The 19,092-nt window shown below is 47.9% G+C and overlaps 1 protein-coding gene across 1 annotated transcript in view; it reads left to right on the top strand.

Moving 5' to 3' along the window:
* Positions 1-18,080, top strand: part of LRRC74A (leucine rich repeat containing 74A) — a 29,149-nt gene extending 11,069 nt beyond the window's left edge. Inside the window, exons 6-13 of the mRNA XM_014784447.2 lie at positions 1,696-1,745; positions 2,098-2,179; positions 6,184-6,269; positions 6,735-6,929; positions 10,283-10,378; positions 12,834-12,980; positions 16,853-16,960; positions 17,970-18,080. Coding sequence (XP_014639933.2) covers positions 1,696-1,745; positions 2,098-2,179; positions 6,184-6,269; positions 6,735-6,929; positions 10,283-10,378; positions 12,834-12,980; positions 16,853-16,960; positions 17,970-18,080 — 875 coding nt within the window. The remainder of the gene's footprint in view (positions 1-1,695; positions 1,746-2,097; positions 2,180-6,183; positions 6,270-6,734; positions 6,930-10,282; positions 10,379-12,833; positions 12,981-16,852; positions 16,961-17,969) is intronic.
* The last annotated feature ends 1,012 nt before the right edge of the window (positions 18,081-19,092 follow it).

Here is a 19,092-nt window from a genome sequence, read left to right as displayed (position 1 = left end):
TCTGTTTCCCTCTACCATTGCCAGGAGGGTTATTGGCAAGTTGTTTGTGAATCAGAATTGTGTGTGTGAATGTTGAAGTTACAGTACTGGGGTTCAAATCCCAGCTTTGACACTGGGCAAGGAATTTAACCCTTCTGTGACTCATTTTTCTCATTTGTAAACTAGGAGAATTATATTACCTAACCTCAGACAGTGATTGTGAGGATTAAGTCTATATATAGACTATATCTATATACGGAATCTATAGCACTGGGCCAGCCCGGTGGCGTAGCGGTTAAGTTCGTGCACTCTGCTTCAGCAGCCTGGGGTTCGCCGGTTCGGATCCTGGGCGCAGACCTACGCACCACTCATCAAGCCATGCTGAGGTGGTGTCCCACATAGAGCAATTAGAAGGATGTACAACTATGACATACAACTATCTACTGGGGCTTTGGGGAGAAAAAAGGAAAAGAGAATATTGGCCCTGAGCCAATATTCTCAAAAAAAAAAAAAAAAATCTATAACACCTAGAACAGTCCTAGGTCACAAGTATTCAATAAGAGTTCATTGCTACTATTATCTTTATTACATCCCCACATTACTATTGAAATAGAACATCTTTTCAGATGCTTGTTTCCATTTTTATTTCCTCTTCTGTGAAATGTCAATTGTTATATGGGGTTGTTTGTATTCTTGAATGTTAGGCACTCTTTATATATTAAAGATATTCATACTTGAATGATTGAATGTTATATACGGCTTTGTTTATGGTGTTTTCTTGTAGGGAAGTTTGTATATTTACTGTTGTCAAGTTCATCAGTCTTTTTCTTTTATGGATTTGATTATTTTAGTCTTGCTTATAAAACTGTTTCCTACTTCAGATTATAAAAATATTTTCCTTTATTTTCTTCAAATATTTTTGTAATCTTGTTTTTTACACTTAGATCTTCAGTGTATCTGGAATTTATTTTTGTTCATGGCATGTGGTAGGAATCAAATATCATATTTCCAAAACTGATAGCCAGGTGCCCCAGCATCATTAATTGAATAATCTATCCTTTTTACTGACTAATTTGAAATGTCATCTTTATCATATATTAAACTCTGATATAAATATAGGTTTCTTTCTAGATTCTCTTTTCCATTTCCTTAATCTATTTTTCTATTTTTCTGTCTATTACATACAAATAGATGTCTGTCTATTAATATTTGTTTAGAATATTAAAATTATAATAGGCTATGTTTAATAATTAGCTTTAATTAATAAAATATATCAAATATATAATATTTAATATATTAGTTATATAATTATGTGATATGACATAATATGTTGTATATTTGAGTAGACAAAGTCTGACTTTCTTTTTCGAAGTGATCTTGGCTGTTCTTGTGCAGTTTCTCCTGCAGTAGAATTTTAGAATCATTTTGTCAAGTTCCATTTAAAAAAAAACAGGCACTATGCCAGAGGTTGATGCTGCCAATGGAAGCACAGGGTATGGTGTACCAATTCCTCTAACTCCCTGGACAGTCATGGCAGAGAGAGAAGGGAACATTAAAGGGGATGGTAAATGGTTGCCCTTCTTTCTCCTGTGTCCATACATTGGCTTTTAGTACTTGCCACCTTTTCTATGGCTGATTGTTCCAAAGAGAGGAGACAGGCAGGGCTAGGATATGGGCGGGTAAGGAAAGCATTGCAAACGCCCACCTTCACTACAGGAAATGACTTCGAGGAAGAATCCGCAGAGCTGCTCAGCCAAGCCCTGTCGGTAAGAAGCAAGGGTTGGGTGCAACCGAGCCATGTGGGAGATGTCCCTGGGAGAGCTGGGGGACCTGGGAGTGGCTCTGGGCAGAGGGAAGTGAGGCCACTTACTTGCATGGTTTAGGGAGCTGGTGTTTGGACTCTGGTGATCCTGGTGAAAGCCACATGGTGCTAAGTTCTCCCAGCAGTCACCCACAGTTAAACAGAGAATGAACAAGAAATTGTCTTCAGTCTAAGAGCCCTAGCCCACCTAATTTTGGTGTATGGGAGCCCTCCATCCCACTGCCCTGAGAGAAGTGAGGTATTTGCAGTAACAGAGAAGACAAAACTACCTCTCCCTCCACTGTTTCTTTCTCCAGACTGATTACCGAATTAAGACCCTGGATCTCAGTCACAACGAATTCTCTGATAAGGGAGGAGAGCACCTGGGAAAGATGCTGGGTGAGTCTCCTGCGGGGCGGGGGGACCAGCAAACGAGAGGGACTTGGGGACAATCGCTTGTCAGAGCTGCATCTCCTGTTTTGTATGGCTATACTGAATGTTCTGATGATAAAAAGTATGTAAACCACACCTGAAGTGCCTTTTAAATGGAGCAAACACCTGGATGTGGGAAGTAAAACTAAAATGATTAGAAGAACATTTAGAGAAATAGCTTGCTGACCTCTGGGGGGCTAAGGATGATTAAATATGCACAGTGGCCATAAACTGCAACAAAAATGATTCATATATTTGACAACAATACGTAAAACTTGCGTATGATGAAAGACATTATGGGGCAAATGTTAAAAGACAAGCAACAGATGAGAGTAGATATTTGCAGCATTTGTATAATATAAAAGATTAGTGTTCAGAATATTGATAAAAGATCCCATAGATCAATCAGACAGTGAAAAAAGAAAGCCAAATGCCCAAACTCTTCAGTAATTAGAGAAACGCAAAATAAAACAACAAAAAGATCCCCCTTGTCATCTACCCAAGCTGCAAAATTTTCAAGTCACAGAATATCAAGTGCAGTGAACACAAGGGAGAAATTAGAACACAGAAGCTGCTAGGTAAAGGCACTTTGGAGAGCAATTTGACAGTACTTGGTAAAATTGAAAATGTGTATATTCTATGATGCAGCAGTTCGCCTCTATATGACTCAGAGAAGCTCTCACACATACCAGAGAGATGTCTGAGGAGGTTCACTGCAAAACTGTTATAAAAGAAAAAAAACAGAAACAACCTAAATGCTCATGGCTGAGGAAATGAATAGAAAAGGGGAGGACAATATTAGCAGTGGGGAGAGGGGTGCTCATTTAAATGGGATGGTGAGAGAAAGCCCCATGGGGAAGGTGGCTTTTTGTTGAAACCTGAATATCAAAGAAGAAACAGCCATGCTAGGTTCTGGAAGCACAGCATCCCAGGCAGAAAGAACCGAGCTTGGCGTATTTGAGGAACTGAGGGGCAGTGTGGTTGGAGAAGAGTGGACAAGGGAGGAGGACGGAAGGAGAAGCGGTCATAGAGGTGGCCTGTAGCCACTCAAGTTGGGCTTTGTGGGCCATGACATGCACGGAGTCTGGATTTTATTCTACATGTGATGAGAAATCATGGAAGGATGTTTAAGTGGGGGAACGACACGGGTTGATTTACAGTTTTAGAACCGCCGTATCAAGAATGCACCTGAGGAGAACAAGAATGGAAGAAGGGAAGCCAATTAGGAGGCTAGTGCGGTAGACTGGTCAAGACAGGATAATAGCTTGAGCTAAGGGAGGAGGTGGTGGGAGAGAAGAGTGGATGGATTCACAATATATTTTGGAAGTAAAACCAAAAGGACTTGCTGATGGGAAGAATGAGGGAGAGGGAGAGATTAAGATAGACTCATGGTTATTTTGTTTCAGTTACTGGTTGGATGGTGGTGTCACTTACTTAGACGGGGAAAACTCGGAGTCACAGGTATAGAGCATGAGGAGTTAGGCATCGAGATTTCCATTTTGGCCACGTAATGTTTGCGATGCCCATTTGACACCTACGATATCAGGTAGGCAGTTTGCTATACAAGTTTCGAGCTTGATGAACAGGTCAGGACTGGAGATACACATTTGGGAGTCACGGGCATGTAGATGTATTTAAAACCATGGGACAAGATGAGATCATCGAGGCAAGGAGTGTAGAGTGGAGTAGGTGGCCATGGCACTAACCCCTGGGTCACTGCAACATTTTTAGGTGTCACAGAGGGGGAGGAGGAGTCTGAGAAGGGGTGGTCAGTCAAATAGGAGGGAAAGTGAGGCATCAAGGAGCCATGTAAGGGAGTATTTCAAGAAGGGGGAAGTGGTCCACTGGGTCAAATGCTGCTTAGAAGTCAAATAAGATGAGGACAGAAAAGTGACCACAGACTTGGCAACATGGAGATAATTGGTGATCTTGACATGTGCTGTGTTAGTGAAGTGAGCGAGTACGGAACCCCGACAGGAGTGAGTTGAGTTGAAAATGGGATGCAAAGAAGTGGAGACAGCAACTTAGACAAGTCCTGAAGCTCCGCTGAGATGAGGCTGGGACAGAAAGACAGGTGACACGGAGTCCGGGAGTTTTTAAGGATGTAAAATGCTGATAGGAAGAAAAGAGGAAGAAACTGATGATGCAGAAGAAGGAGGAGATAATTATAGGAGCAAAGTCCTTGAAAAGGCTGGAGGCAATGGCAACCAGAACAAAGATGGAGGGGTCTCCTCAGAGAGCAGTCGGGACCTTTTTGTTCGTTGAAAGAGGGAGGAGGCCGAGGGGGTGGGGCAGGTGCAGGTGGGGTAGATTTCATGCTGGGAGGATGGAGCTCTCCCATCTCATCGCTGCCATTTTCTCAGTGAGGCAAGATCTTCAGCTGAGAGTGGGGTACAGGCTGATAGGTTTGAGGAGAGGGGAGAAGGTATAAAATACCATTTAGGAAGGGAGGAGCAAAGTGTGCAAGAATTGTTGGGCAGTTTAGTCTCCGTTGGAAAACTGTCATAAATTTAAAGTGAGACAGACTACATTCTGTTTTAATATGGTTATCATCATACCATACATGCATCTTTTAAAACATTTCTTCAATAAAAACATTAATATTAATATTAAAATATTTAATTGTTTATTATTATTATTAAAGCTACCAAATATTAAGTGATTGCTCTGTGACAGGCATCATGCTAGGGATTTTACATCAATCCTCACCAAAACCTTGTGCAGGTTAATATCTCCATTTTACAGATAAGAAAACAGAAGTAGGGGAAGGATAAGTAGCCTGCCCAAGGTCACACAGCAAGTGAGTGGTGAGATCAGAATTAAAATTTAAATTCTGTAGCCATATAAAAGATGCAGGTGTGTAGGGTATAACTTAAGTGAGGGAATTGGCAGAGAAGAGGAAATAAGGGTAAGAGGAGAATGAGAGAGAGGAGAAGGGAGAGAGAGAAGGAAGGCAGGAGAGGGTTTGTTCTCAAAATAATACAAGGCATTGTACACTTTACTGAAAGTATGTCCTGGTGGTTGACGGAGAGAGAGACACATCAGTACCCAGTGCACTGTCCATAAAAAATAAAATACAGTAAGACATTTTCCCGGGCTTGAGGACTGAAGGCGATTCCTCCCATTAGTAAACCTTCAAGAGTGTTTTACTCTCCTTCCAATGGTGTCCTCACATATCTGCATTCCCCAAATAAAAAGTCACAATGATAATGTTTAAATAGGATGTTTTCCCAACCGTATATAGCATGTAAGCAAAGCACCTTTAAGTTTAAAAAAAAAGTGCAATTACTGTGCAAACCAAGCTTCTAGACGAGCCTGACGCCTCCCCACTTCCAACTGGTTGTGTCCCCAAAGCTCTCCTGGATAGAAATTCTGGAGCCGCCACTGCTCCCATAGGTCTCCACGAAAGAGGCATCATGTCACGTGATATGCCATGCCCATCACAACCTCCCTGTGTAAATACAACCTGTGTTATCCATGCTATCTCCATCTATTTTGATGGTTGGGTAATATTCCACCAGATGGATATTTATGATATACTTTACCCTTCCCCTGTGGGTCACAAACCTTACTTTTACAAGTGATGTCATGGTAAACATCTGCAAGCATGTAGCCCTTCTCATATCCTATCCTGTCTCCTTAGGAAGAATCTCAGAGGTGACATAGCTGTGTGACAGGGTATACACATTTTATAGGAAAATATCCGTGACAAGATACTATTTGCCAAATAGATTATACCAATTTGCTCGCCACCTGCAATATATGAGTATGATTATTTTACTACATTGTTGCCAGCATTGGGAATCATCTTACAGGTTTCTAAGTGAGTAACTGAAAAAACGTGATCTCAGTGTTTTACTTTGCATGAGTATTGAGCGATCTTTATCCCCAACATCATGGATATCTGCCAACTGTGAGAGTGAGTTCTCCAGGATGTAGGGGATGCTAAACTGACTTCCTTCCTCCCCCAGCTTTCAATGTAGGGCTCCGCTCGCTGGATCTGAGCTGGAATCACTTCCACGCACGGGGAGCTGTGGCTTTGTGCAATGGTCTCCGGGTAAGGTGCTCTCTGGGAGTGGTGTGTTGAGCCCGGATGAGGATGGCCGCCATCTTGAGCCACTTCTTCATGGTCACCATTGATGAGGGCATACTGAGCTCTCATCAAGTGCTCTTCGCATTTTAGTCTCCCTCCCACCATTCCTGGGTGCACGTCATTCTATAGTATCAATCCTACCTAGGTAAATTCACCGTGCCGGGGCCTAGGTGGCATCTTTGGGGCTACTTCAAGAAAGCAGTTTAATTATTGTGTAGGGAATGACCAGAACCCAAAGGAAATGAGTCTCAAGAGTGCTTGAGACTCTGAGCCCAGCTCGGAGGGGTCTGGAAAGATCTGGCAGAACCCTCTTTCCCGGGGCCCGCTGAGCTCCCCATCTGGGTGCCAGCAGGGGGCAGAAATAGGGCCATTTCCTGGATGAGTCACATGCAACCTTGATGCTGGTGCTGTTCTCCCTTCTCCCTGGAGGCCAATGTGACCCTGAAGAAACTGGATCTCTCCATGAACGGCTTGGAGAATGAGGGGGCTACGGCCCTAGGGGAGGTCCTCAGACTCAACAACTCCCTGGCCTACCTAGATGTTAGCAGCAACAACATCAGCAATGAAGGAGCCTCCAAAATCAGCAAAGGACTGGAGTTCAATGAGAGCCTCAAAGTTCTGAAGGTAAAGTCTTCACCTAAGCTGTAAACGGGCCATTTATGCGTGCATCCATGTATGTATGTGTGTGTCCGTGTGTCCATGTGTCTGTGTGTGTGTCCATGTGTCTGTGTGTGTATATCTGTGCCTGTATGTGCATCTGTGCATCAGTGTGTGTCTGTCCATCCATGTGTGTGTCTGTGTCCATGCATCCTTGTGTGTATCTGTGTGTCCGTGTGTCTGTACATCCGTATGTGTGTCCATGCATCTGTGTGTGTCTGTGTGTGCATCTGTGTGTGTCCATGCGTCTGTGCATGTGTGCATCCATGTGTGTATGCATGTACGTTGGGTGTGGGCAGCAGGGTGATGGGGCTGGATATTGCTGGAGTGAATCACTGGGAAAATCTACCTTGTGCTTCACATGTGTGTATGTTCTTGACTGTCTCTCTGCTGTAAACCCAACGTCACCCTCCGCTCTCACTGGTGCACAGTAGTCGTCTCCTAACCCGCCTTCCTTCCTCCCATCTGGGCCTCCTCCACGCACTTCTCCTGAGTGTACTTTTTGAGCATAAACCTGACTTCCGCCCCCAGCCCCCATCTACTCTTCTCCAGCTTAGACCCCCTGTGGCCTCCTGTTGCTCAAATCCAGTTCTCTCATCCCTGTGGACTTCTCCCTCCTCGGTTTACCGCCAGCTCTCCCTCACTCTCCCGCCGAGGCGGGCCTCAGGATCTTTCATCTCCCTTCCTCCTGCTGCTCAGGCTGCAGGGAGGCCTGCAGCGCCTTGGCCCCTCTGCTCCCCTCCATTTGCCTTAATTGCCGCTGTGCCTCCGAGTGCAGCTTGAGAAGCAATCCTCAGGGGACCCCGCCAGAGTCCTCGGAACCCCATTCACCCCCTCCTGCAGAACTTGCTGCAGTTCCTCCTTACACCCTCATTTGAGTGACTTTGACACTCTGTCCCCCACTAGTGTGAAAGCTGCATGAGAACAAAAACTGTGTCTGGTTTTGCCCATTATTGTACCCGTTGTACCTAGCCCTGGGTGTATAGTAGATGCTCCGTGAATATTTATTAAATGAATAAATGAATACCTATTTCAGTTTAAATTAATTTGCTTATAGATGCTAATTTATAACATAGAAGCTTCTGGGCAGTCGTAAAACAGATGAGAGATGGGGACTCCTATTAATAGTTCCCCTTTCTGGGGCTCCTACCATGAGCCAGGTCCCGTATCAAGTGATTTGCCTCCTTACGCATAGCCCAACCCTCCAGGTAGGCTCCATTAGCCCCACTTGTCAGGTGAGAAAACGGAGGCCGTGTGACTTGCTCAGGCCACACAGCTGGCAAGAGGCAGAGGGGAGCCGGCTCTACCCGGTTTTCCACTGCAACTCCAACTCCCTCAAGATGTGGGGGCGGCTCCGGGGGGACCACAGATGTGGGGCGCTGGTGGAAGAAGAACGGGAGTTAGGAATCTGTCAAGATGAGCTGCCATCCGAGAGGACGTCCACCTTAGAGCTGCGAAGGTGACAAGAGGAAGTCAGATTCCTACCAGTGGAGGCAGCATGGTGACTGCAGACCAGACCAGACGGCCATCTAGGGACTGGGAGAGCTGCGCGTCCGGCCTGGCCGCAGTGGGACCAAGTGTACCTCAGAGAAGGGAGGCTGACCCAGCCTATGAAAGATTCAGCCTCGGTGGCCAGTGAAGCCAAGGGCAGTTCAGAGAACCTGAATTTTAAAAGACTAAAAAGTTGCCTCAGTGAAACGACAATAGGAGTTTTCTCTGGTTGGGGGAGACTAACATTTTTTCTGCCTCTTTAAAATTTTTTCTCCAATGAGCGTGTGTAACGAATATATTTTAATTTTTGAAAATGTTTTAAAAGTGAAAGAAAAAAAGCTTAAAATGTAACTCTTAGTTTGGCCATAGGTGGAGGCCACATCCATTTTGCCACTGGAATGATCTATGCTTCTCCACATCCAGTCCCAGCCCTCTTTTCCCTAATCTTAGAAAAATAAGGGATTCCCTTGGGAAATGAGTCAAGCAAAGGACTCTAGACACTAAGCCCTATGAGGGCAGGACTCCAGGCTCTTTTCTCACCGGAGAACATCCGAGCCCAGGAAACAGCAGATGCTGACACACAGTGAGACTCAATAAAAGCTTTGGCCTGCCTCATCAGGAAACCACTCGCTGAAAGCCTTCAAGAATAATCACTGACATTCACTGGCTGCTTCCAAGCGCTATTTTGAATACTTTGCTTGAATTGATTTATTGAATCCTCAGAGCATTCCTAGGCATGTAGGTGTCTGGGAATTAACGCAAGGCCAAAAAGCTAGTAAGCAGAGCCGCTGGGCTCCATGTCTCCTGCTCTACACCACGCTCCAGTGGCTCCCAGCACTGTTGGGATAATGCCCTGAGTACTTAGCTAAGCCCACAAGGTCCTGTGTGATCTGGCCTATCACAGCTCTGTGGGCGCGTTCTCTCTGCTCCTGCTCACGAAACGTCTGCAGTTGCTTAAGCACCTATGCATCTTCGCACTTGCCTACCCTTGTCTCCTTCGGTGCATCTTATTCCCTCCCCTGGTCCTATCCCCTCTTCTTCAGATCTGACTAATCCCCATTAGTCCTGCAAGGCTTAGCGCAGTGTCCCTCCACTGTGCTGGGTACTCCTTTCCTTGCTGCTGGGGTACCAGTGTGTACCTCTGTCATTGCCATCATTGCACTTCTGATGCCATTTACTTGTTTCCCTGTGTCCCTCTCTACAGCATAAGCTACCTGAGGGCAGAGACCTTGTCATGTCTGCCTGCACATCCCTCAGCACTTAACCCAATAACTGGCACATGGCAGGCCCCCAATAAATGTTTGTTGGATGGATGGATGGATGGATGGATGGATGAATGGATGAGTGGATAAGTGGTGAGATGGACAGGTGGATAGGTGGATGGATGGATGGATGGATGAATGGATGAGTGGATGAGTGGATAAGTGGTGAGATGGACAGGTGGATAGGTGGATGGATGGATGGAAGGATGAGTAGTGAAATGGACAGGTGGATGGATGGATGATGGGTGGACGGATGGATGGATGGATGAATGGATGAGTGGTGAGATGGACAGGTGGATAGGTGGATGGATGGATGGATGGATGAATGGGTGGGTGGGTGGGTGGATGGATGGATGGATGAATGGGTGGATGGATGGACGGATGAGTAGTGAGATGGACAGGTGGATGGATGGATGGACAAACAGACAGACGGAGACAGGTGCTTACAAAGAAGTCTGGGAGGAAGACATAGATTGTGATTTGATGGGAAGCAATGGAAGCCGTGCTCTGAGCCAGCCTCTTCTGTCCCCATCTCAGCCTCCTCTTGTCTCTCCCCTCCTACCACAGCTTTTTCTGAACCCTATGAGTATGGAAGGGGCTGTTTTACTTATCTTGTCCATCAAGAGGAACCCCAAATCCAGGATGGAAGACCTCGACATTTCCGTGAGTGATCAAATGGCAGTTGCTCTTCCCAGGGAGCAAGCCAGTTACCATGGCCACTCTGGGTCAGCAGGTGCCAACAGCTCTGTCCCTCAGAGGCCCTCACATAAATGCTCCATGAAAAGGTCACTCCTTTAGGAGTACCGCTCTGCCCTCCAGGGTCCTTTCAGTAAGAGGAGCCATTCAGTCAATAACATCCCGGTGTGAAATCATTACCAGATCCTGGGAACCCAGGACCTGAACACCTGAGAGGGAGCCTGAGCGAGAGGTAAGGAAATACCAGAAACTAAGGCAGGAGGACCCCGGAACAGAATTCGTTTACTGTCAGCTTTGCTGATGAATGGCCCTGGTCCCAGAATGGTTTCAGAGTCACAGGATTTTTAGAATCTGTGTATTAAAATGTACCAACTTGAATTTTCATTTTATGGCTTGGCCTACTCAGAGTAGTATTTGAGGGTAAAATTCCCTGGATGGAGGAGGAGAGCCCAAGGGTGCCCTTGCCTGAATCACTCGGGAGGCGGTAGCTGGTAGTAACAATATCCTGTGCTTGTCTACCATTCTATAATCTCTTTTTACCCCAAAGTGATTTCATATACCCCAGCTCATTGGATCCTACTCTGGAAGGTAGGTAGAGTGCATTCATGTCCCAGGGCTGCCGTAGCAAAGTACCACAAACCGGGTGGCATAAACAATAGAAATTTATTGTGTCCGAGTTCTGGAAGCTAGAAGTCCCAGATCAAGGTGTCAGCAGGGCTGGTTCCTTCAGAGGACTGCGAGGAAGAATCTGTTGCCTGCCTCTCTCCTCGCTTCTGGTAGTTGCTGGCAATCTTGGGCATTCCTCGGCTTGTAGAAGCATCACCCCAGTCTCTGCCTTCAGCTTCAGATGGTGTTGTCCCTACGTGCATGTCTGTCTCTGTGTCCAAATATCCCCTTTTTATATGAACACCAGTCATATCAGATTAGAGCCCACCCCAATGACCTCATTTTAACTTGATCATCTGCAAAGACCCTATTTCCAAATAAGGTCACATTCACAAATACGGGGGGTTAGGACCTCAACATCTTTTTTGTGGGGACACAATTCAACCCATAACAGGTACTTTTCCTCATTTTCCCATTTTACATATAAGGAAACTGAAACAGAGTGGTTAGATCACTTGCTCAGGACTACAGAGCAAGTGAGAAACACAGCAAGGAGTAAACCCAGGGCTTCTGTCTCCTACTCTAGAGTTCTACAAAGGCAAAGTCCTTTTACATTTCTTTAATGCCACACAAATATGATGTTTTGCTAAGATTTTAATGTCTTGCAATTATATCAGTGATGATATTTGAATATTTAAAGCTGATGAATATCAGCTCTTTGGAACTGAATAAGAAGTAAAATCTGGACTTATATTTGCCACAGATTATAAAACATTATAAAAACACATATCAGATTTTCTTCTCCCTTTGTCCCCTGACCCTCTCTCTCTGCCCCAGGCTCCTTCTTGTGTTCCTGGTCCTTCTCCTCGGAGGCCCTCTCTCTGCCCTCATCCTACAGCTCTGACCTTGCACCCCACAATGCTGCGTCAGCCCCCATCGCACCCCGTCACGAGTCTCAGCCACAGGTCCAGGTTTTGTTAGCACTTGGCTTTTTCCCCCGCGATGCAGGCTGGAAGTATGGACCCAGGTGCTTCCTGGGTGTGTCTGAGGGGATGTTAGAAATGGTGCTGTTTAGGCCCTAGATGGCATATACACCCATGAGCTGGGGTCACATTGCCCCTTAACAAGCCTATCAGAACAAATAGGTCTGCATTAGCCTTTTCCTTCCCTTTTGTCAACCACGCTGCCATAATTCTAAACGGTGTTGGAATTCCTTTATTGTAGATCCTTCTAGAACTTTTTCTAGAATATCTCCAAAGGGGAGGGAGTAAGTCTTCAGCCCTTAAGGATGGGTTCAATTCTTTGAAAAGGCAAAAGATACTCAGAACCACATCCGAGGAATAAAGCAGATTGATCAGACCAGTGGAGGCCAAGTTTGGTCAAACACGATTTAACAGAACACATTTTCTCCTGCGGCCTGTAACCCAACTCCGAGGGCCCTTCCAAAAGGGGGGTTCCCATGCATTTTGAGCCGTGACAGGGTGGTTGGAATGAGGGATCTTGCAACCCCCATAGCTGCGTCTCATCTGTCACACACAGACACCTATGCTCGCCATCTGAGAGCAGAGCTGAGCTGACAGTATGTGATGAGCCACCAGCACCTGACTAGAACGTTTGACTGAAATTGCGTAGGAAACTTACAGGTCAAGTCACAAGCTCTAAGAAACGTGAACCATCCAGGCTAGGAGCAGCAACGCGGGACAAACTGGGAAAAACAGAACACTCTGACTTTGGCTCGGTGACCCGCTGGTCTGGGCAGGAGACGGCACGATGGTGGTGCCCTCCTCGTGATGGGTCCCCTCTCTTCCTGCCTCAGAATGTGCTGGTGTCCGAGCAGTTCGTGAAAACATTGGATGGGGTGTGTGCCGTCCACCCCCAGCTGGACGTGGTATACAAGGCAGTGCAAGGCCTCTCTGCCAAGAAAACCCTCTTCCTGTGGACGAACCCCCTGAAACTGATCCAGGTGAGCCCCAGGGACCCTGGAGAAAGCTGACCTTTGGCTCCAAATCAGCTACCCAGACTTCCCCTCCCCCAAAGTGGCTGCACAATCCTCTCTGACAAGGAATGCCCCAGACATGGAATATTCCCTGTGGACTCTGGATACCTCAGGGATCCAGACCTGGCTGAAATGGGAGGGGCTTGGGACAGGATGGTTTCTATCAGCCAGGCTCCTCCACTTGCTCGTGTACCACCAGAGGCAGACCACGAAAGCCCTCTGTGCCTCAGTCTCTTCATCTGTAAAACGGGCAAAATAATAGTATCCACCCCACAGGGCTGTTGTGACGATTAAATTCTATAATACACGTGAAGTGCTTAGAACAATGCCTGGCATATGATAAGCACCCAATAAACATGTGCTCTTTCCAGTAGCTGGTAAGGATGCCAAGATACCCCTGTGGTCAGGATGGCTATTTGGTGACTTCAGCTAAAGAGGGACCCTCAAGTCCTTTATATCCAGTGATAACCTGCTCCTGGATCGAGTGTTTCCTCAGATGGTTTCCAGCAATCCCAGGGGGCAGATAAAATGGTGGAAATAAAAACTCAGAGAATGTTAGAGCTGGAAAGGATGTTAGAACCCCTTGGGTCTGATCGCCTCACAGAGCAGCCACCAGCCACGGGTCTGGTGTTTCCACTGCTGGCTCTTGCCTTGAGTGGGAGGTGACGGGGCTGCTGCTGGATGCAGACAGGTTGCTACCTGGGGAAGCAGGAGCAGGGATGCTGCCATGCAAATGTGGGTTCTGCAGGGTGTGTAGCCCTGGGCTGCTTCCTGCCCCTGCTGGGTCTGCTCTGTGCCTTAGTTTCCAGGGCTAAATAGAAGAGCTCTTGCATGAAAACTATTGTTGTGTGAAAAGTTCTAGAAGGCAAAGGGACATCAAGTATCTTTATGAGTCAGATGGCGTCAGATGGGACCAAGGGGGAAACCTGTATTGCAAGAGGATCAGGATGCTCCAGGGAACAGGAATGGACTTATCTGATGCAAAGTGATGCTGTTGATTTAAAATAGCACAGAAAAGGAATCTAAGAGAAGAGACCAAACCAGACATGTAATGTAAAACATAGCCCTTCCTCCCAGGGGGCCAACAATCTGGCTGGGAGGATGGATCAAATCTGTAATTTCTAATGGAAACTGTCATATGATAAATAATAAATAAGTGACAAAGGCAGCAAATATAATCAGAATCCAAATTAGAGGTCACTGTAGGATTGGGATGACAGAAAAGGATACTTCCTGGCAGAGATGGGGTTGGGCAAGGATCTTAAAGAGCAGAAAGGATTCAGGGGAGCAACAGCGCCAGGGAGGGCCTTCTGGGAAGAGGACTCCCACCAGCAAAGGAGCAGAGTTGGGACTGCATGCAGTGTGTTTGGGGATGGGAACAGAACCACGTGGCTCCTGTAGAAGAACCACCGTGTGGCTCCAGGCTCATCGGGAAGCCTGGAAGTCAAGGCTGAAAAGGGAGGCTGTGGCTGGATGGGGCAGTCCTCAGATTTCAGGCTCAGGGTTCAAGGTTGATTCCGTAGGGAGTAAGGAGATAGCGTGAGTTGAGCAGTGGGTGTGATGTGGATCCAGCAGGAACCAGGGATGATTTTTCAGGCAGTGGAGAGGGAAATGAACTGAAGCAGGTCAAGATGAGAGTGGGAAAACCAATAAAGACACAATAGTGTATTCTAGATGTGGAATAATAACTTGGCTGAGAATGACATTGGAAGTGGAGGGACAGATGTAGGAGATATCATTATGGAGCATCTCCAGAACTTGATGAATGGTGTGTCTGTTTGTGTGGTGTGTGTGTGTGTGTGTTGGGAGAAGGGAGGTCTGTGGGGATGGGAGGGAGCCAAAGATAACTCCAAAATTTCAAGTCCAAGGGACTAAAAGAAAGATGGTATCATTCAGAGGTAGGGAAGTCCAGACAGGTAAAGGGGGCCACCTCCTGGCCCCACCTCTCTCTCCAGCCCCAGCCCTCCCCATGCTCCCGCCTCGTTCTCCACATTTCAGCCCCACTGGATTCCTCCCTGTCCTTCTCTGCACTGGTTCTCTTTACTCCAGGCCTGTGCACACGCAGCTCTGTCTGCGCAGAGCACCCTTCCTCCTGCCCTCTGTCTCACTCATTCCTACTGATTCTCTAGGTCTCTACTCATGTGTCACGTCCTTGGGCAACCTGTCTCAGATTCCCCGGTCAGGAGTAAATGCCCTTGCCATATGCTCCCATAGCCCTCTGCTTTACCCTTTCACCACAAGACTGAGTCCTCCAGGGCAGGAGCTGCGTTGGGTCTTATCAATAGCGCCTACCAAAATAAGGGGCCCTTTTACTGGTCAAGGCTCTTAGTTGCTGACCACAGAATCCACTCTAGCTGGATTAAGTGAAGAGGGACATATTACCAAAGACAGACCACAGAAACATTGGGAGGGCTGAAGAAACAGACTCTTGGTTTAGGTTCCAGAAATGGCTCCCCAAACACCCTGACTAGGTTGCCAGGATAGCGGCTGCTCCTGCCCGATCAGGAATCACCTGCTGAATCAGGAAGCCGCTCCCACATCTTCCCATGGCCTGCTGTCTCCAGATCAGACCTCTCACACAGGCGCTTGGTGAAACCCAGCCCATTCCGACCCCTAGCTGCAAGAGGTTTGGGGAATGTCGATTTGTAGCATTCTGGCACCTGCATTATAGAGGGGAGTGCTATGAAGGAACTGGGGTGGGCACTGAGGGCACACCCATGGCATCTGCCACAGCCACAGCCTGCAGAACTGAGCTGACTGACACTCCCTTTGGATGTGTTGGGTTGAGGGGCCAGGAGGGTGTCATCACGGACGTGTGAGCAGCTGTTGAGGATGCAGAACTGACCCCCTGGGGGGGGAGAGGCAGTGCATACCAGAGAGGAAAGTGTGGGGAAAGAAGAACAGGGGACCAAGGACGGATCCCTGAGGAATTCCTCCGTGAGCAGGATGAATGCAGGGCTATCATCAATGCAGCTGGGCCCCCCCGGGGCCTTTTGAGATACTAAAAGAAGACCCCAAAAGAATATCTTAATGATAGTGAAAAGGTGATCACAGTGTATTAGTACAGTGCATTTTATACAACAGTATGTACAGTAGAAAGGTGACGGATGGATGGAGGGATGGATCGATCAATAGATGGATGTTAGGTAGACAGATGATAGATAGATAGATAGATAGATAGATAGATAGATAGATAAAAGGATACACATCCAGATGTTACCTCTGGATGGTGGGATTGGATTCATGGGTTAGTTTTCATTTACTTCTTTCTACTAATCTAAAATTACCTTACAATGTGAGTAAGTAGTATTTTTGAAATGAAAACAATGAGATATTATTTTTAAAATAGTCTAACACCGTACATCTCTGCATAAGCATTTGTGTGAAATGATGAGAATTCTGTGATCCCAAGAGCCCACCCTGCCTGTCGCACTACATAGTGGTTTGCTGCTTTGGTCTCTGAGTTAACAACGGCCCCCCCGTCAGCCACAGTGCACCATCCACACTAGTTTTAGCAGAGGCAATTTCAAAACTAAATAATACACGTAAATAGGATCACCTGCCCTCTTCCCATCGACTCCAATCCTCCCACCTTTGGAGCGGCGTGGAGATCCTGCTCCAGAAACTGGGCAACACACCAGAACCATCATGGTCTGCAGTTTTGCCAGGCCTCAGTCTATGAAGGACTCTTGATCTTAAGCCCCTGAGTCTGCCTTCTCACACCTCCCCTCCGCCTGCTGGCTCTGGGACCTCTGGCCACCTTTGGCGGGAGGGAGAGGGGTGTTGTTACAGACGTGATAAGGTCAAGTGTCTGCTCCTGGTGTCCCTGCCTCTCCCAGAGCTATGCAGACCAGCACAAAATCACGGTCATGGACTTCTTCAAGAGCCTGAACCCTACTGGAATGATGACAATGCCTGTGGGCGAGTTCCGGAAAGCTATGATACAGGTATGCTGATCCCTAGTGGCTGTAGGCACTGTGTGTGTGTGTGTGTGAGAGAGAGAGAGAGAGAGAGAGAGGCAGAGAGGCAGGCAGGCAGGCAGGCAGGCAGGCAGGGACAAAGTGTAAGAACTTCATAGAGCTTCCTGGAATTGGCTGTGAGAAGCCATGTATCTACCTCATTTATCTAGGCCCAGAGGGAAAGCTAAGACCTCCCTCGACACCCTGCTGAAGTCATTCTCTGTGATGTAGGCTTGACACCACTGAGGACCCAAGATGCCACATGAAGACTCACACTCTTCATCTTAGAGGTCTGTCTCCTATTGCGTTTGGCTACTGGGCAGACACAAAGATGGAGTGGAGAAGAGGCCACATCCCAAAGCCCCTGTATTTTCCCCTTTGGCCCTATCATCTTGCCTGAAATCCCACACCCCGCCCCCCAAGGTGATGAGGGTGCTCAGGGCCCCCTGAAATGCAGACTTGGAGAGGTCCATCAGCAGAGCAGCCCTAGGAAGGAGCTGGGCCTGGCAGGAATAGGACTGAGGAGGGGAGATTCTCCTGGGGCCCAGGCGGGGTGGGTAAGACACTCCGTCCCCGCCTGTGGTGAGGAGGGCTGGCCAGGACCTGGCAGCAGAGAGGTATGAATGAACTTCCCATGCTGTGAAGGAGAGTTCCTGTCCATCCCGGGGGCCGCCCGCTTCACCTGATCTTCATCACCCAGATCTTCATCACCCCTATTGTTCCCCAGAAAAAGGAGACCCTCTAGAGTCTGGGCCACGACTCCTGGGCAGGGGGCTTCTTCCTGCCCCTGCATGTGGTGGGTTCAGTTTCCTCATGACCAGGATTTTGTGTCCTCTCAATTGTCATCTGTGGTCCCAAGAGGAGTGAGGCACTAGTAGGGAGGGAGGGTGTGTGTGTGTGTGTGTGTGTGTGTGTGTGTGTGTGTGTGGTGGGGAGGCCTAGAGAGGCGGTAAGCAGAGAGCTCCATTAACCTGGCATGTTCCATCCACCTCCTCAGCAGAACCAAGTCCCCGTAAACCGGTACCAAGTCAGGGAGCTGATAAAGAGGCTGGATGAGAAGACAGGCATGGTGAACTTCAGGTCAGCCCAGCGGCCAATCCCCCTCTAGCTTCTGCCCTGTGCAGGCCCCCAATTCTCTGTGAGGCGCCCCTGCCGGGCTGACTTGAGCCCCGGGGGCCACTCTGTCTGCATTTTATTAGACATGGCCTCCCCCACCTCACCTACCCTGCAGCAGATGGCTCCTTTGCCCTGGATCCCGAGGCCCTGGATCCCACTGTTTACCCTCCTCCCCACCTTCTATTTGCTCTCTTAACAAAGCTTCAGCCTCAGCCATATGCTGCTGCTGGCTGCGGGGCCAGATTCTGGGGGCACAGTGCTCATGGCCAAATAGGAGGTGACACAAGGGGGCAAACGGTTAGGCTCTGCGTGTGAGAGGGATAATGCCGGTGAGTGCCAGGTACCATGGTAGCCCAAAGAGGGGGTATCCACTCAGGCAGGGGGTGTCACATAAACACAGTCAAGAGGACAGAGGACTGAAACATGGAGCGTTGGGGAACCGCAGGTCACACAGCTCTGCTGTGGCTTAGGGAGTGACACAGGTTGTGACAGGCTGACTTCCTTGGAAAGATAGGAAAGGACTCTGACAATAGTAATAACAGAAACCAACACCCTTGAGCCCTTTCCACGTGCCAAGAGCTCTGCCAGTCCCCAACAGACACAGGTGCCTGCCTTCTCACAGGGCCCTACAGCGTCTCCCCCATGCTGTATATGATGAGACTGAGCCCTAGAGAAGGGGAGCACAGAAGTGAAGTGCTTGCAGCCAGAAGGGGCAGCTGTGGCCTTTGAACCCAGGTCTGTGTGGTTCCATAACCTGCCACCTCCACCGTGCCAGCCCTCCTTGCTGACCACAAGCGGGTCATGTTGGGGCTCCCTTGAGCCCTGCGGCTTTGTGACTTGCAGTGTCCTTAAGGAGCTCCATCAGGAGGGCCCTCTTGGGCCTGCCCCGCAGTCTTCTCCCAACGCCTCTGTCCTGTGCCTTGATCAGCGTCTCTCACGTGGAGAAGCCACAGCACAAACAGGAAAGACAAACTGACCCGGCTGCAAACCCTGCTCTTAGTCAT

The sequence above is a fragment of the Ceratotherium simum genome, chromosome 24, assembly GCF_057802395.1.
Source record: "Ceratotherium simum simum isolate JZ-2026a chromosome 24, ASM5780239v1, whole genome shotgun sequence".
Lineage (NCBI taxonomy): Eukaryota > Metazoa > Chordata > Mammalia > Perissodactyla > Rhinocerotidae > Ceratotherium > Ceratotherium simum.
The sequence above is the reverse complement of the archived record's forward strand: the minus strand, read 5'-3'. Positions and strand labels throughout refer to the sequence as shown.